Genomic DNA, 16,099 nt, shown 5'->3' on the forward strand with positions numbered 1-16,099 from the left:
GTGAGCTGTGTGAAATATAATAAAAAAACAACAACAACATTATTTTTAATGATAAATGAAATATTACATAATAAAATTCAGTATGAAAAAAAAATGCGGAACCATATAACCCTTTCCCTGTTTCCATAATACCACAGAAACATTCCCACAGGAAACAAGTTGTAGTTTTCTTTATTGCCGTTTTTCTTAGATGATCGCGTTAAGCTTGCAATAAAACGACTACATTACCCAGCATCCAATGCGAAACTGGGGGTTCTCGTTCTACATTTAAACGGTACGTCTGAGATATTTTATAAGCTTTCCTCTCTCCTTTTCTCTTACTGTCTTCTAAAAGCTAGCAGCGTTTTTTCTTTTTACACGTTTTAGATTCGTTTTAATGTCTTTAGGTAGCTAATCAAATTAGAGAATTTTTATTTAACGTTATTAAACAAGTACGTTAAGCAAGCGCTGGCTGTCAACACTAGTGATACACTACAACAAGTTGAAAATAACAATCTTTAAATCACGACATACTTTAATAATTATATTATAAAAACACGTCATTAACCTACGTGCTTATTTTAATTCTACTCTATATGGCACCAGAATAGCCTACCACAGTCCAAATATTGCATATCTAGAATATAGTCTTAACAATATTCATCCTTATAATATGTATATTTCTTACCTCCTGGTCAATGCACTCCGAAATCTGGGAGCTGTTTGGTGCTGCTAACTTTTATTTGAGATATTAAAGCAAATGGTTTAGTGACAGTGGCTGAGGTTCAGTGTTTGTGAAGGTTGACTGGCTCATCTTGAGGTTAACTGCCTGTAACTGCTGCTAACAACAGGTGTTTGAACACAACTCGCACAAATTTGAATGAAAACAAGTACAAACTCGGTGTATTATTGGCTTGTGTATATGGACTTTATGTTTGTGTTTTACAGTTCAATTGATGATTCATTCACTTGTCAGTTTGCAAATCAGCTGAGTTGCTGTTTTTTTTCATACATTATGGATCTCCCAGATGTAACTTTTATCTTCCAAAATGTAAACTTACCATGGTGACACTATGTAGCGTGATTGGCACTTCAGTTATAATAATATTAATAATAATAAGTTATATACATTTTGTCACTACACAACTTATATGCATTAATTCATGCTTAACTAATGCACAGATAATCATGTGTTAATGTATGACTCATGAAGAACTAAACCATTTATTAATGATTACTGCATCAGCAATTAATAACGATTCTATATGATTAATAGATTAAGTAATATATGAATTGTTATTAATTAAATGTGTCATAATATGTTAATTCCTTAGTATTAACTAATAGCGTAAAATTAATGTGTTAATTACCGGAATGGGTCGAAGCCATGTATTTCAACTTCCAGTCATCTGCATTAATTAATCATTAGCTAATGATTTGCAAAGGTATTATAATGTTATGTCTTTACTTGTTGTGGCACATAAACTAATTAAGTAATATGTCATTTTGGTTTTGACATCCACACTAAGCCATGGATTTCAATTTCCAGCCGTCTACAACCGGGATTCCACTGTGCCAGATGAACTGCCCCATCCAGTACCTTGTTGTTCATGGCACAGGAATATGTCAGGTTAATCTTGAGGTCCAGCTGGATTTAAAAGCAGGATACTGAGAACATGCGGCCAAGCACTGCTTTTTCATAACACTGTGTCTAGATCGGACAAAGACAATAGAACCCATTATAATAAATGATACTACACTGGATGTGGTGCGACGCCACACAACCCACAGTAAACTGATGCCACATTATATTTCATATTACAAGACTTCAGTTACGAAGGACAAATGGACTTGCAATGGTGATAATAATGGTGACGCGATAATGGTCACGTCAAGTTTAATCACGGTGTAACAGCGGTCAGTAGTTCAGATTCTGGTGTGCTGATATTTGTGTGCTGCCCAACTTACCCATCCTTCAAACACATTCTGTGACATTACATTCACTGTGCAACTGCCCTACAGACCTTTAGAGGGGATGTCTAAACCCATAACCATATTACTTAACAATTAGTTAATAGTCGTGCCAAATTTGCAAATCATTAGCTAATGATTAATTAAAGCAGACAACTGAAAGTTGAAGTACATAGCTTTGACCAATTGTGGCAATTAACGCATTCATTTGCACTATTAGTTAAAGGTAGGCAGTTGCAGAGAGGCTAGCAATAGCAAGTTAGCTTTGAAAGCATGAGATCCCACCCTCCCTTCAGAGCGTCTCCAAAGTCACGCATCCTTCAAAACACATGAACGCACAGCAGTTTGTGCAAAGCGTCACAAGAGACGGCGTTAAATCACCTCATGTCTCAAAAGCACATAACATTAACATAAACAACTAACAGAGCTCTTACTTGCACAACATGACTGCTACAGATTCATTTCCCCATTGATAGTGTTCACATGGACGTGTTTGAGGACGTGATCAACTCAGGGTAGAACGTAATTACAGTTTGGACATGGTGTGAACGCTGCATAAGCCGAATGCAATGATTGGATGAAATTTTTTTGATCCTGAGACTTCCACAGAAGATATATTTATGTTTTAATATTTAGAACATTTCTGTTATCGATTGCTATCAGGATGTGAAGAGAGTTTAAACCAGTTTAACAAAAAGTACCCTACCTTTATGTTAAGGGGTCCTTGATAAACATTGAAGACCCCTGTGTTAAGGAATTATTACATGATGAAGCGTTTAGTCAATAGCAATTCATATATTACTTAATCTGTCAATCATTTAGACTCTTTATTAGTTGCTGATGGAGTAATCATTAATGAGTGGTTTAGTTCCTCATGAGTCTTACATTAACATGTGATTATCTGTGCATTAGTTAAGCTTGAATTAATGCATATGAGAGCACTCGAATTGTAAAGTCTCAAAATATCTTTTACTGGCTGAGATTGTGTCACGTTGCACGTTGCCATCACACAGATTTCGGGTTCTTTTATGACCTGCATTCGACACCAAAATCACACTCTTCATAATCGCATCTGTGACAGTGTAGCCCGTCTCTATGTAATGTGCTGTTAAAATGGTCTCCTCTGTGTATCTGAGTGGTCTGTGTGCAATCAGGTTCAGTGAGGAGCAGAATGATTCACTCTCATTACACCAAATACAGAATGCGTGAGTCACACATCACATTTTGGCAGGAGGGGTAGCTCGGATTTGTAAAAATACTCCTTATTTCCCGCAGGCTTATATTTGCATTAACTGTTTCTGCTTGGCGGCTCTTTAAAGGAATGAAAGAAATTAGGCGACTGGTGTTGAAAGAAAGAGAGAGAGAGAGGGAGAAGAAGGGAACAGCTGTGCCGGTCTCATTAGCATAATGTTTTTGTGTTTCAGAGCCCTCGTGCAGTTGCGTGTTTGTTTTGGAGGCCGAGAAATGTGTGTGTGTGTGTGTGTGCGAGAGTGCAAAAACAAAGACCCGTAACCACGAGTGCCTGGAAGAACAGTGAAAAACACAAACAGCGGAGCACCTGTGTCTGAAGAGCAGGGCCATGAAGAGGAGGATGAGCGACTCCCCTGAGGCGCAACACACACAGAAAGAATTCCTCCGGTGTCTCCAAGCGCATAGGAGAGCTTTATCCTCCCGCTCAAGTGCACTTACATGCCGGTGTTCACACTTACAGATGCTGTAAAATAAACCTGTTGAGTCCCTTCGCGGATTTGCATACGGCGCAGGCAAATAAATGCTGTTGTTTGCCAGCTCTGTCACAAAGAGACGGAAGGGAGACTGAAACGCAACACAACACAACAAAACTACAATGCTTGCATTTTAATGAACGGAGATATCACTTTCAGACTACCTCATTGATAATAATATAGCATGCAGTTTCTTGTGTTTGGTGTCCGATTCATTTTAAAGAATCAATTTGTTTAAATCATTAAAAGCAGGGTAGGTGATTTGTTCCAGAAACATTGTTTGTTATGCTGGTTGAAAGTCTCTTCACATCCTGATAGCAATCACTAAGTAAAGTGGTCTAAATGTATTTATATGTTTATATATCGTCTGCAGAAGGCGTAGGACCACAAAATGCAATGATTGGATATCAGACATTCAACCCTGCAAAAACTAATTTCCAGGAGATGGCTCAATTGTAATTGGCTAATTCATTTAAAGGTGGTATCAGTGATTTCAGGCCCAAAAATATTTGATCACATTCATCTAATATTTCCTAACGATCCGCTAGCTGCCCGCCCCATAAGCATGCCGTCAAAAAAAGGCGTCTCTGTAGGCACCCTAGGCTCTGAGATCTGCACACAAAAACAAATGGTTTAGCCAAACACTCAAAACCAAAACAAATAGTGTTCCAACCAATCAGTGTTTGAAACAAAAAGTGTTTGGCTAAACCATTTGTTTTTGTGTGCAGATCTCAGAGCCTAGGCTGCCTACAGAGACGCGGTTTTTTGACGGCATGCTTATGGGGCGGGCAGCTAGCGGATCGTTAGGAAAGATTAGATGAATGTGATCAAATATTTTTGGGCCTGAAATCACTGATACCACCTTTAACTTAAACCTGTTTTATGTCAGTTTGTTGCGAATGCAACCTTTCTGATTTTTGTTTTGTACGTTTTTTTAAGTTTTTCATCTAATATTTATATTTCAGCTTTATTTCAATAAACATAAACAATTTAGTTACCAAAAACAACATTGATATACACTGTATTATTCTTTAAAAACAGTATGCATGCAAGGATACACATTTTAACCTTTTTTTAGGTGGATATAAAATTAAGCTGATATGACTGAAATGGAAAGTCAAATTAAATGCAGAACATTGTGGAATACAGGACTTCGCAAACTTCCTATACTGCACTTTTTAGCAAATCTGGGTATTCCATACGTGTAGTACTAACAGTCTATGGGCCAGATTTACTAAACAGGGCAAATTAGCGTGAGAGCACAATTCCAAAACCGCCGATGGGAGTGGAAAGTTCTGATAAAATAAAAGAACACAGACGCTGTCAGATCAGTTCCATAATAACCAACGCAATCTACCAGTTAGCGTTTGGTTTAAGGTTGGCAGGTAAATAATGGCGCAAACAACAGTAAATTGACGAGGGCAAACTTTAGTAAATCACCTTGCGTGATTCATTTAAATACTCTCCTCCCATGAATTTTGCACCTGAAAGAGAAACTCCTACAAATGCATATGCAATAACTGTGCCCACTGCTTTCATCGCTAATTTTTTACTGCGTGTCTTTAGTAAATCCTGACCGTAGTTTTTTAACGCCAACATTTTGGGATTTGTGCTGGCACAAGCTGTATTCCATGAGAGAAGGAAGAAGTGGACCAGCAGTGCAGCTGACGCCTGAAGCCCTGCAAGGACTTGCGCTGTATTATTGATAGAGGAGAGTAATTAGACTCTAGTGTAGCACCTGTTTCTGTCCCTGCTAATGTTGTGCCGCCTGAAGAAGGCTCTCCCTGGGGCGTGTTCGTGATGAATGACACGGCGACAGCTCGTAGTTTCTGACGATTATCACGCCATTCTTCATTATATTTTAATGTCACGGCAATCACTGCCCGCCCCCCTCCCCAGCCGTCATTGATTGTAATTAAGCTGAACTTCAAAATGATAATTTTATTCCAATCAGGGCTAATGCAGCTATAATGCATATCGCTATGATAAGTGACCTGTAAAAAAGTGCAGCCTAGCAGAATCCCCTCATCATTCTTTTTCTCAGGTTTTTATACCAATACTTCCTTTTCATTTGGCTTGGTTCAGGCTCTCTGGTTTTCTTCAAGGTTTGCGTGGTGTAAACAAATATCTCTTTTAATATCTCTTTCTCTGTTTCTTTCTGTATCTCTTTTCAATGTGGATAGGTTTGACAGGATGACAGGTTTAGTTAATGGCTCGGTTGTGGACAACCATGACCAAGCCATGACTGAAGCTCTGGAGCAGTTCTGCAACTCCCCGGAGCAAACGTATGAGCAGTTCCTGTCCACCTTCACGAACCTGACCCCAGGTGAGCATACTGAACGCCACATACATCTTCTTTCCTCGGATACGTCCGTAAACCCTTCGCCTGTGGTCTTCACTGTCGTTTCCCATTGCAGAGAACGTGAGGGATACGCGTTTGACTGCTCCTAGAGGACATGGAGACAGAGAGATGGACAGCAGCCGAGAGCGACAAAGAGAGGATGGAGTGACAGAGATGGAGGAGAGCGTATACCGAAGGATGGGACAGGCGAATGGCTGCTCACCGACTGCTGATCAGGAAGAGGTCACAGCCTTATAGATTCAAACCGCTCGAACCGTCAGTCTTTACTGGGAGAGGTTCAGGCAGACCTCTCCTTCTCTTCAGTCAAAGTTTAAAAAAATAATTAAGCCTTCTGCTTTAACACACACACACACACACACACACACACACACACACACACACACACACACACACACACACACACACACACACACACACACACACACACACACACACACACACACACACACACACACACAGGTCCTTCACTGTCCAGCACTGTTTCTGCACTCCCTGAAACGCCTCGATTGTAACCTTGAGTTTTCTTCTGGGAACGAACGCGTCACAATATTCCTTATTAAAAATTTCCAGCCCAAGGCATACTCAAAAAAAGGCGTAGTTGAGTTGCGCTAGTAGTGTGTTGAAACTCGCGGTTATGGTAAGGGGCGTGACTTTTCAGAAACACCAATCACTGAACACTGGTCCAGCTGGCCAATCAGTGCACATTACACTTTTTGGAAGGAGGAGCTTCATAGAGACTGAACAGGGTACTATTCACATTTTCCTTAGAATGCAATTACATATCAGCACATTAAAATTCACTCAGTGACCGTATAGCAACGCTCTGGCAACCATGCAAAACATCCTATGAGCGCCAGTCATATTTTTATCAGAATGCAATGGCCTAACAATGACACATCAACAGGATAAAATCCACAATCTATTAGCAATCAAACAGAATCTATTAGCAATCATATAGCAACGCTTTGGCAACCATGCTTAACAACTTAGAGTTATGATGATTTTTCTATGTTTAAGCGCCACTCATATTTTTACAGCCTTGCAACAACATAGCAACCACATATTTAAATCCAATTAGAACCTCTTAGCAATAGCAATGCTCTGGCCACCATGCATAACAGCCTTGCGTTATGGTGGTGATTTTTGTACTGGTAAGCACGCTCATTTTTCTTCTGAATGCAACTACCTAGCAACCACATATCAACATGTTTAATTTCACTCAGAAATTATTATAGCAATTATAGCTTAAAACCTCTTAGCAACCAAGTTAGCATTGTAGCTGTGGGCAAGCCATTGGCCATTTTTCTTTATTTTCCCTCTTTTTGGTGTATTTCTTCCTCAAGGCTTTTGGAATTCTCCTCTCAGTGTATTGAATGGGTTCATTGCAATGTGTGTTTTGCTTATCGGTATGTGTGTGTGTGTGAACGGTGCTTAAGACTCCCGCCTGGCTTGCGTATTGATCTCAGTGGGGCTCTGGCGAGCCACAGCACCAGTTACTGTCAATAACGCAAAGCACATCAGCCAACATCCCAGGGCAGTCAATGCTAAAAAAAGAAGCCTCTGCATTATTTAGCTCTCCGCCACAAGGAGAGAAAAAGAGCTGTATTGATTATAATGTTGTTTTGATTGTAATCACACCAATTCTCATAGCTGCTGTCATTTCAGAGCATCATTAAAGGAAATGAGATAGTGAGTTTATGAGTTTGTGTGCTTGTATAGGTGCTGTTGGATGGCGGCTGTGTTGGAGGAAGACTGGGCGGCCCATCAAGCTCTGCTCCAGACAGACCTGTGAAGGTAAACGGTCAGGACATTCGAAACCTAACAAGCTACTTACAGAGACAATATTTTAAGGTTGAAAGCAACATAATTCTGCCTTTGAAGAAAACTTATTTTGCATATATTCTAAGGCAGCATTGCATATATCTTCCACAGAGAATGCAATCTCAGAATGTTTTTAGTGAAAATTCATGCAAGATGCCTATAAACAGGCTCTTATTTCATTCAGAACTATTTTACTTACTGTTTATGTGTATATAAGCTCATTAGATTGTGATAAGCTAACACTTGCATTAAATTATTGGAATAAAGTCAAAAGTTCAATCTAATATAAAATAACTATTTTACTTAATGTTTGTGTGTTACACATTTTAACCTTTGAGTATGCCAACACTAACTTTAAACTCAAGACTTCAGTCTAATAAAAAAAGACAACATTTGTGTGTTATGCATTTTTAAACTCAGAGTATGCTAAGCTAACGATAACGTTAAAGTGTTGGAAATAGTCAAGAATTCAATTGAGTAAAAAGGACTTTTACGTCTGTGCTATGCATTTTTAAGATCATTAGAGTATGCTAAGCTAATGTTAACTTTAAACTCTTGTTGGAATCAAGTGAATCAAGACTTTAATCTAAAATAAAAGGAGTATTTTACATATTATTTATCTGTACAGTGCCTTTTTAAGATTATCAACGTATGCTAAGCTAACTGTTAACACTGAACTGTTGTCATAGCTTAGCAACATGCTACTATCAAACTTATTGGAAACAATTGTTAGCCAAAACAGTTTAATAAATCAGTTTAATGAAAATGGACTATTTTACCTAATAGGTGTGTGCTAGGCCTATATGTTTATGCTTATTATAGTAATGTGATGTTAGCTTAGCAGTATGTAAATGTCAAACTCTATTTAAGTTAGTTGTGAATGAACTTTTCTGTGTGAAGAGCACCCGTTTGTGTGAAGCTAATAATCAATTCTAAAATAACTGTCTGTAAAAATGTATATTTAATTACTGTTTTGTCTTTTTTCTTTCCTTGGCAGTTTGACAATTATCTGGGAGATTCGGAGGACGAAGAGGAAAATGTTGACGCTACAGGTGTTTATTTCTCGAAAAAACATCATTTAAAGACATGTCACTTTACACCGAGTCAGTTTAGATTAGCTAGATTACACTGGCCTAGATGCACATTTGGAGTCTTTATTTAAGTTTTTACACTTTTTTTCTTATGTAAAGCACATCGGTGTGAATTCTTGCCATCTTTTTCATATTTCACAACAGCTTCAAATGGAATTGGATCCATCACAAATTCACATAATATTCACATAATATACATCGACATGTTGGCATCACCTGTATGGATGTATTTTAAGTGCGGCATGCTCGCATAAATATTCTTTTCATGTGCATATGTACGGATTGCATGGTCTCACTTTACCTTTAATAGGGTTTAGTGGATATCATGTGCATGCTATGTTTTGTAATTAGAGCTGTCATACAGCTTGATTTAAATATATTACCATTTATTACACATATTCAATGCATGCAAATTCTAAACCGCTCCCTCATCATTAGAGCCGGGGGCAAGCGTTCGCTTGGCGAGGCTTAGCGCTCGCTGTGCAGGCTTGTAATGAGTCGCTCTTTTCTTGAGTGCCTGAGAGGCTCATTTAAACTCCAATGACCAGTTTAATACAAAAATAAATAAAATAGTTGAATAAGATTAATACTTTCCAGCCATTTTATTGCTGCAAGTTTGCTAACTGTACTAAAATGGTATTAAAATGGTAAAATTGGTAACCAAAATAAAAATGGCAATTGGCAAAAAATGTATGATTGAAACTATAAAAGTGCAATACAGCTGAATGAAAACTAAATAGAATTACAGAGAACATTATTTCAGTTTCATATTTTCATGATGAATTTAATGCCTTTTATGAGTAAATCATTTGAATCATGAATACACTGACTGAATCATTTTGTTTAAAGCTGCTGATTTATTCAGGATCAAAACAAGTGACTGTCTTTATAAGTGAATCATTCAGTCGACCAAATTGATTTGTTCAAAAATGCCGTTTCATTCAGGAACAAAACAAGTGACGTCTTTATGAGAGAATCATTGAACCATTCACTCAAACAAATGGATTCCATCAAAAACACTCATTCATTTAAGAATAAAAGATAACTATAGTGTGTTGGGTTACACTTTATTTTAAGGTGCAGGGTAATTATGCATTTAAAGGGATAGTTCTCTTTGAAATAAAATTTTGGTATGTTTTAGCTTACCTCAAGGGCATCCAAGATGTAGACGTCTTTATTTCCGCAGTAGTTTCAATTTTGATATTTTTAGTTTAAACCGTTTTTGTCTTTCAGTTATATAATGCAGGTCTATGGTCACTGTCTCAAAGAGCAAGCACAGAGTCCAAATTAAAACAATTCCCCATCGTCCAATTTAAACAATTCCCCATCGTAAGTACACATTGATGGCCTAAGACACGAAACGAGCGATTTGTGTGAGAAAACGAACAGTATTTATATATGAGGAATTGTTTTAATTTGGACTCTGTGCATGCTCTTTGAGACAGTGACCATAGACCTGCATTTTACAACTGACAGACAAGAACGGTTTGACCTAAAAATATCAAAATTGAAACTACTGCGGAAAAAAAGACACCTACATCTTGGATGCCCTTGAGGTAAGCTAAAACATACCAAAATTTAATTTCAAAGTGAACTATCCCTTTAAGTACTGAGTAATATTAATTAACTACATGTACTTACTTATATGTTAGGGTTTGGTTTAGGGTTAGTTGCATCTAATTATGCATAATTTATAGTTATTGCGTTTCTGTTTCTGTGTGTTGCTTAGAAATGCGCAACGAGAACAATTTGTGGCGTTGCAAGGGATGAAACGATATATAATGCATGCATAAAAACTAAAAATAGTAACAAAATAAAAAACGATTTATTCCCCATTAAAAGTAACTAAACCCAACTGCAAAATGAAAGAAAAAAAGGTAAAGTGAATTTTTCAAAACTATAATAACCTTGATGTGAACTCTAGAAACGTACAGTACAGGTAAACAGTAATAATGGTCTTCACTTCAGGGTTCAGTGACGCGTCGGCCATCCAGATGAATCTTAAAATGGGTTGAGGGGAAGGCGGTTCTGGTTAAAGCGGATCAAAGCTCAAAAAGAGCTACAGGGTACCTACGGTTTTAATGAAACACGCCTCCGCATGCTGGTCAGAGAGGTTCACGACATGGCATCACAACAACAGCCTTCAGATTCATTAGCTGCGTGAAGCTTCTTTCTGTGTTTCCTTAGTGAGCTGGTTAATGGTCTTGTTTTTGAGACCACCTTGCTCTGAAAGCCGTGGGTGAGTGGGGTTTCTTTAGTGGTGTGCAGTCCACAAACATACACACACATGGTGTTGTATACACTCAAACAAACACGCAGAAATGCATGCTACACCCCAGACGCCTGGTCCTCACCCAGCAGCTGAAACTATGACTTTCACTGTGCCAGTAATTAGCTGTTTAATTAACATCAGCATCAATCGAGCTCTTGCCAGGCCTTATGTCTTTCTCACTCACACATAAGCTACTGCACAAATCCAGAGATGCAGGAAATGAAAACTGCTTGTTGGCACATTAATCCTTCCTTTTTAACATAAAGTGTAAGTTCAATCAAAATGTACTCATCCTAATGTTGTTCCAGACTCCTAACACATTTGTTTTCATTAGAACGTAATTTTTTTTTTTGCTGAATGTCTTTTCCAGAAGGCTCTAAAAGGGACAAAAAAGCACAATAAAAAACTAAAAACGCAAGCACAAATCTAATTTGTTTGCGTTCAATGAATCAGTCACAAGATGAGTTTAATCAGTTGTGTTTGACATCAGTTGTCACATCTGTTGTGACGTGTGCTACATGTTTGAAGATTTTACAAAACTCCTAGAGACATTTGCTGAGTAAAACAGACATTTATTTGTGCACGTGACAACTTTTTAAACAATTTTATCTAAACATGCATGAAAACTTCATGAAATTTTTTTTGTGTGCGTGTAAAATTTTACATTTGCAAAAGAAATTTCACTGTTTGTGACTTTTGTAAATCTCAAAAATAAAAAAAAAATTCTCCTATGAGACTTTTTTTCTAAGTTTACATTTCAGACTTTCATGTGCGCACAAGATACCTCTGACATGAACGTTTTTTTGCGTATATTTAAAACGTTTTCTACTTTTAAATTTGCACAAGAAACTTTGATGTGTGCAAAAAAATTTTTTTCCGACATTTAATTTGTTATTTGCCTAAAATCTCCTTGTCTAAATAAAAAATCTTCCCCAACGATGAGACTTTTTAAAAATTTAAATTTCAGACTTTCTTGTGCACACGAGATACCTCAAACATGAACGTTTTTCTGAATATATTTAAAATATTTTTTTCTACTTTTACATTTGCACAAGAAACTTTGATGTGTGCGAAAAACATTTTTACGACATTTAATTTATTTGCCAAAAATCTTATCAAAAAAATAAATAAATCTTCCCCTATGCAGAGACTTTTTTCAAAATGCATTTTTTTTTTTTGTTGAATGTCATTTTATTTATTTTTTTAAATGTCATGTGCGCACAATAAACCATTAACGTGAAAGTTTCTTGTGTCTACACCAAAAGTTTATTTTATGTTTTTGTGCAAATTTCACTTTGCATAAAAGGGAGGGGATGATATTTAGCAAATAATGACTGGAATTTTCTTTTTTCTCTCAAAAATGTACCGAATTGCTTTAGAAGACTCATAATATCATACATAGAGTGAGTAAGTCGTATTGTTTTTCTTTATTGGAGCTTGACAATATCAGTCACAATCCACTTTCATTATATTGTAATCGCCGGCGGCACAAACATTCTTCAAAATATCTTCTTCTGTGTTCCACGGGAAGAAAGAATGAAAGAATTTCGAACAACATGAGAGTGAGTAAATAATGACAGAAGTTTCTCTGTAAAAGAAGAAACTGATTGTAAATGACTGCTGATGGATGGCTTTGGGTAAAAGAAAATGATTATTCATGCGTGTCTTGTTGTGTGTTGTCAGGTACATGTGCACTGCCAGGTGAGATTGAAGAAGATCTGATAGCTGTCTCCTCTTCATCGCTCTGTCACCACACACTGCTGGAGATCTCCTCGACTTTCACAGACCAGATGACACACACACCCAGTGCCGCTGAGAATCAGGTACACACAACTCTCTGAGAGCAGTCAAGCTCAGGCAGTAACTCAGAGACTGAGATGCGCTTTTCTGATGCATTTCACAGAGACTCTGTAAAATTCAGAATTAACCTGTAAAATGTTTATTCCAGGATGAAAGTGAAGAGGTTGTTCCTTTCCATCTGGATGAGGACTTTGATTACGACAACGTTGTGCTGTCTCACAAATACGTGATCCAGGAACAGAACGGCTGACCATCTTGAGCTGTAAATGCTTTTAACATCTCTCAAGTCCTCGTTGAGGCGATCAGAAATGTTTTCATTTCGCCAAAGAACGATGGATCAGCTGTTTTGCCGTTTTCAGAAACTGTACTACTCAGTAAACTAATGTTAGTTCATAGAAACTAAGAAACGACCCATTTTTCTTCCATAAAGTGACTTGCTTCTGAGTGAAGACAAAATTGCTTTGATGAATCCTTCATAAAAAGACCAGGAGCATGTTTTAATGTGTATATTCACTTTAAAAGCACTTTGCATAAACAAACCGTATGATGTGTATTCGTTTTGTAGTCATTATGATTATTATTGTTATTATTTTACCACTAGCTAAGCTCAGACGCTTTCATTTTCTGACTCAACAGCTCAAATAGGCGACCTGTGGTGTAACTCTTTTTCTGATGTACTTGGAAAAGTAATTAATTGCTCGCTCTGTCTAACTGTGTTTTATTCACTTGAACAAAACGCTCAGGGACTTTCTTTCTGTTCTCCGTACAAACCTCATAACGTGAATAAAAGCCCACAACATGTCTATGAAAAGAATCTGTCCCTTTTTTTTTCTTGACTTGATCGTTTTAGACGTTTCAGAGAATGTCCGTACGTGCCGTAAAAGAATTGTCTTGCTGTTTCCCAGCATGTTTCCTCTCATTTCCCCTACTTTCAAAGTTCCTTTTCTTTGTACCCTGTTACCCTGTGACCCAATGTTTCTGAAGAAACAAAAAAATAGTACTCTTCAACACTTAACTGTTGTTTACCTGTACTAAAACATCAATAGAACTCATCAATAAAACATTCCCAAACCTGAAATCCCTACAGAGGGGGCGTTTTTAAGCATTTAAATGACATATAAATGATATATGTATGTACACAGCAGGAAATCTCACAATATAGGTGTGTGTGTGTGTGTGTGTGTGTGTGTGTGTGTGTGTGTGTGTGTGTGTGTGTGTGTGTGTGTGTGAGAAGATGAGAACTAAGTAAAAATTTAATTACTGTAATAGTAATTTCTCACTAGAAATGACTTAAAAAAGTGGAAAATGTTGGTCAAAATTTACATTTATGCAAAAACTGACCACCAACCGCAACTTTCAGACGCCATCTTTGTTTTTTAGCTCAACTGTCACAGAATGGAAAGCACAGGATTGTGGGATATCAAAGGCAGCGAAGGATACATCTATGGTGCCTTCAAAAATCTGTCAGTTGAAGGTATCTCAGGAGACAGGAAGTGAAACTAACATTGGATTCGAACGTGCCATGATGCCTTCCTACCTTGCATCCATCCTTTTAAGCTCTCGGATGCATGGGACAAAGTATAATATGTAATATGGAGGAATAAGTCCTGCCTTCTAAATAAAAGAGCCAATATGGAAATATGAAAAGCTATCATAAGCTTGGAGAATTTGATGTTTCTCCATTCAAAGAGAGGAGCTGCACTTGCATTGACTGAAATAGCTGCCCGAGGGGCATTTCAAAGATGGCCGCCGAGTGAAATGACTTGCCTGAAAGGGACTTTGATCAAACTTCACTGAAATCAGTCAAGTCTGTTGTCCAAAACACTATTTGTGAGTTGCTGCCTATGTAGAGCGTTGCACATCATTCACTTATGAGGTTCTGTGACTGTTAAGATATCACTTATCTTGCTGTTTATGCAGTTAGTTGACTAGACTTGGAACAGAGCTTAAGTGTGCATATTTAAAGTGTCCCCTGTCTCTTCAGCCATGCATTTGTAATGTCTGCTTCTGTCATGGCAAGTAATTGGTAGACATCAAGACCTTTTCAGAGCACTGCAAAGAGCTTAACTGATTTTAAAAGTTAACATGATTGTTAAAATATACATTCTCATTTAGTTCCAAACCTATAAGATGCTAGCCTGGCAAGCCAGACCTACATCAAGATGTTTGGTCCGGCAACTCACCATAGACACGGCTCAATCCGAGGGGCGGGATAAACGGCTGTCTTTCAAATTCCCTCTGCACGCAATAGGACAGCGCTTCAACCAACCAGAGCGTTTTCCCAACAGCGAAGCTAACGTATCTGGCTGGCAAAACTACAAACATCTTCCTTTTTTAAGAATGACTTAAGTGCCGTTCTTTGCTCTTTCTCAAAGAAGAACTTAACTCCAAGTCCTCCAGAGTCGCGGACAAAGCCGATTCGAAAGATGTTCGCCAGCAGCCGCCATTCTTTGTTTTCAAGTGGGAGGGAACCGTCGCAACTCTGTCGTCATTATGTTAAGCCCGCCCCGCCTACTCTATACACGACGTGATTGGCCTGACCCAATTTAGGTTTTTCCAGCTCGAAAGTCAATGGAGAGTTGCTAGACTGCCCTGGCTGCAAAATACATTTTGCTGCCGCTAGGGTGCGTCTAGATTTCTAGGCTAATAAGATGCTATTTGTTTCTGTGAAACACCCTAAAAGTTGTCCATATGACTTGTGTGCTATATTCCAAGTGCTCTGAAGTCATTGTGGGATTTATTTGCTATGATTCGCCCTCAAAGCAATTCATCCATGACACTTATTCTCGATTCAAATATGTTGCAGGTTTGACAATGATGTTTTTGGTCACAAAACAAGTGAAAATCAATGACATTTGATGTTACAGTTAGCAACCCAGGTGCCATATTTGTTGTCTTAAAGGGATAGTTCACCCAAAAACGTAAGTTATGTCATTAATTACTCACCCTGAAGTCATTCCAAAATATGTTAGGCATTCGTTCATTTTCAGAACTCAAATAAAGATCTTTTTGATGAAATCTGAAAGCTTTCTGTCCCTCCATTAACAGCTACGCAACTACCATTTTCAAGCCCCAAAAA

The 16,099-nt window shown here is 37.8% G+C and overlaps 1 protein-coding gene across 3 annotated transcripts; it reads left to right on the top strand.

The window, feature by feature from the left end:
* The first annotated feature begins 133 nt into the window (after positions 1 to 133).
* iftap (intraflagellar transport associated protein) lies at positions 134 to 14,095 on the top strand. Of its 3 annotated transcripts, none has more exons than XM_081356811.1 (7): positions 134 to 274; positions 5,858 to 6,000; positions 6,092 to 6,258; positions 7,756 to 7,830; positions 8,855 to 8,909; positions 12,904 to 13,043; positions 13,169 to 14,095. In XM_081356811.1, exons 2-7 carry the CDS (start codon positions 5,868 to 5,870, stop codon positions 13,268 to 13,270), a joined length of 672 nt encoding a protein of 223 aa, XP_081212937.1. In that variant the 5' UTR covers positions 134 to 274; positions 5,858 to 5,867; the 3' UTR covers positions 13,271 to 14,095. The 3 variants fall into 3 exon arrangements, with proteins under 3 accessions (XP_081212937.1, XP_081212939.1, XP_081212938.1); XM_081356812.1 differs by lacking the exon at positions 134 to 274 and adding an exon at positions 5,675 to 5,718 and having other exon boundaries at positions 13,169 to 14,094; XM_081356813.1 differs by lacking the exon at positions 134 to 274 and having other exon boundaries at positions 5,666 to 6,000; positions 13,169 to 14,094.
* Positions 14,096 to 16,099: the final 2,004 nt, after the last annotated feature.

Source organism: Scardinius erythrophthalmus, assembly GCF_964197995.2.
Source record: "Scardinius erythrophthalmus genome assembly, chromosome: 24".
In the NCBI taxonomy this organism is placed as follows: Eukaryota; Metazoa; Chordata; class Actinopteri; order Cypriniformes; family Leuciscidae; genus Scardinius; species Scardinius erythrophthalmus.

What these genes read in the sequence shown, in the direction of transcription:
- iftap (XM_081356811.1), top strand. Translation starts at nt 5,868, where the DNA reads ATGACAGGTTTAGTTAATGGCTCGGTTGTGGACAACCATGACCAAGCC. An exon ending in CTTCACGAACCTGACCCCAG is followed by an intron (nt 6,001 to 6,091) that starts GTGAGCATACTG and finishes TTCCCATTGCAG; the next exon opens with AGAACGTGAGGGATACGCGT. An exon ending in CTCCAGACAGACCTGTGAAG is followed by an intron (nt 7,831 to 8,854) that starts GTAAACGGTCAG and finishes TTTCCTTGGCAG; the next exon opens with TTTGACAATTATCTGGGAGA.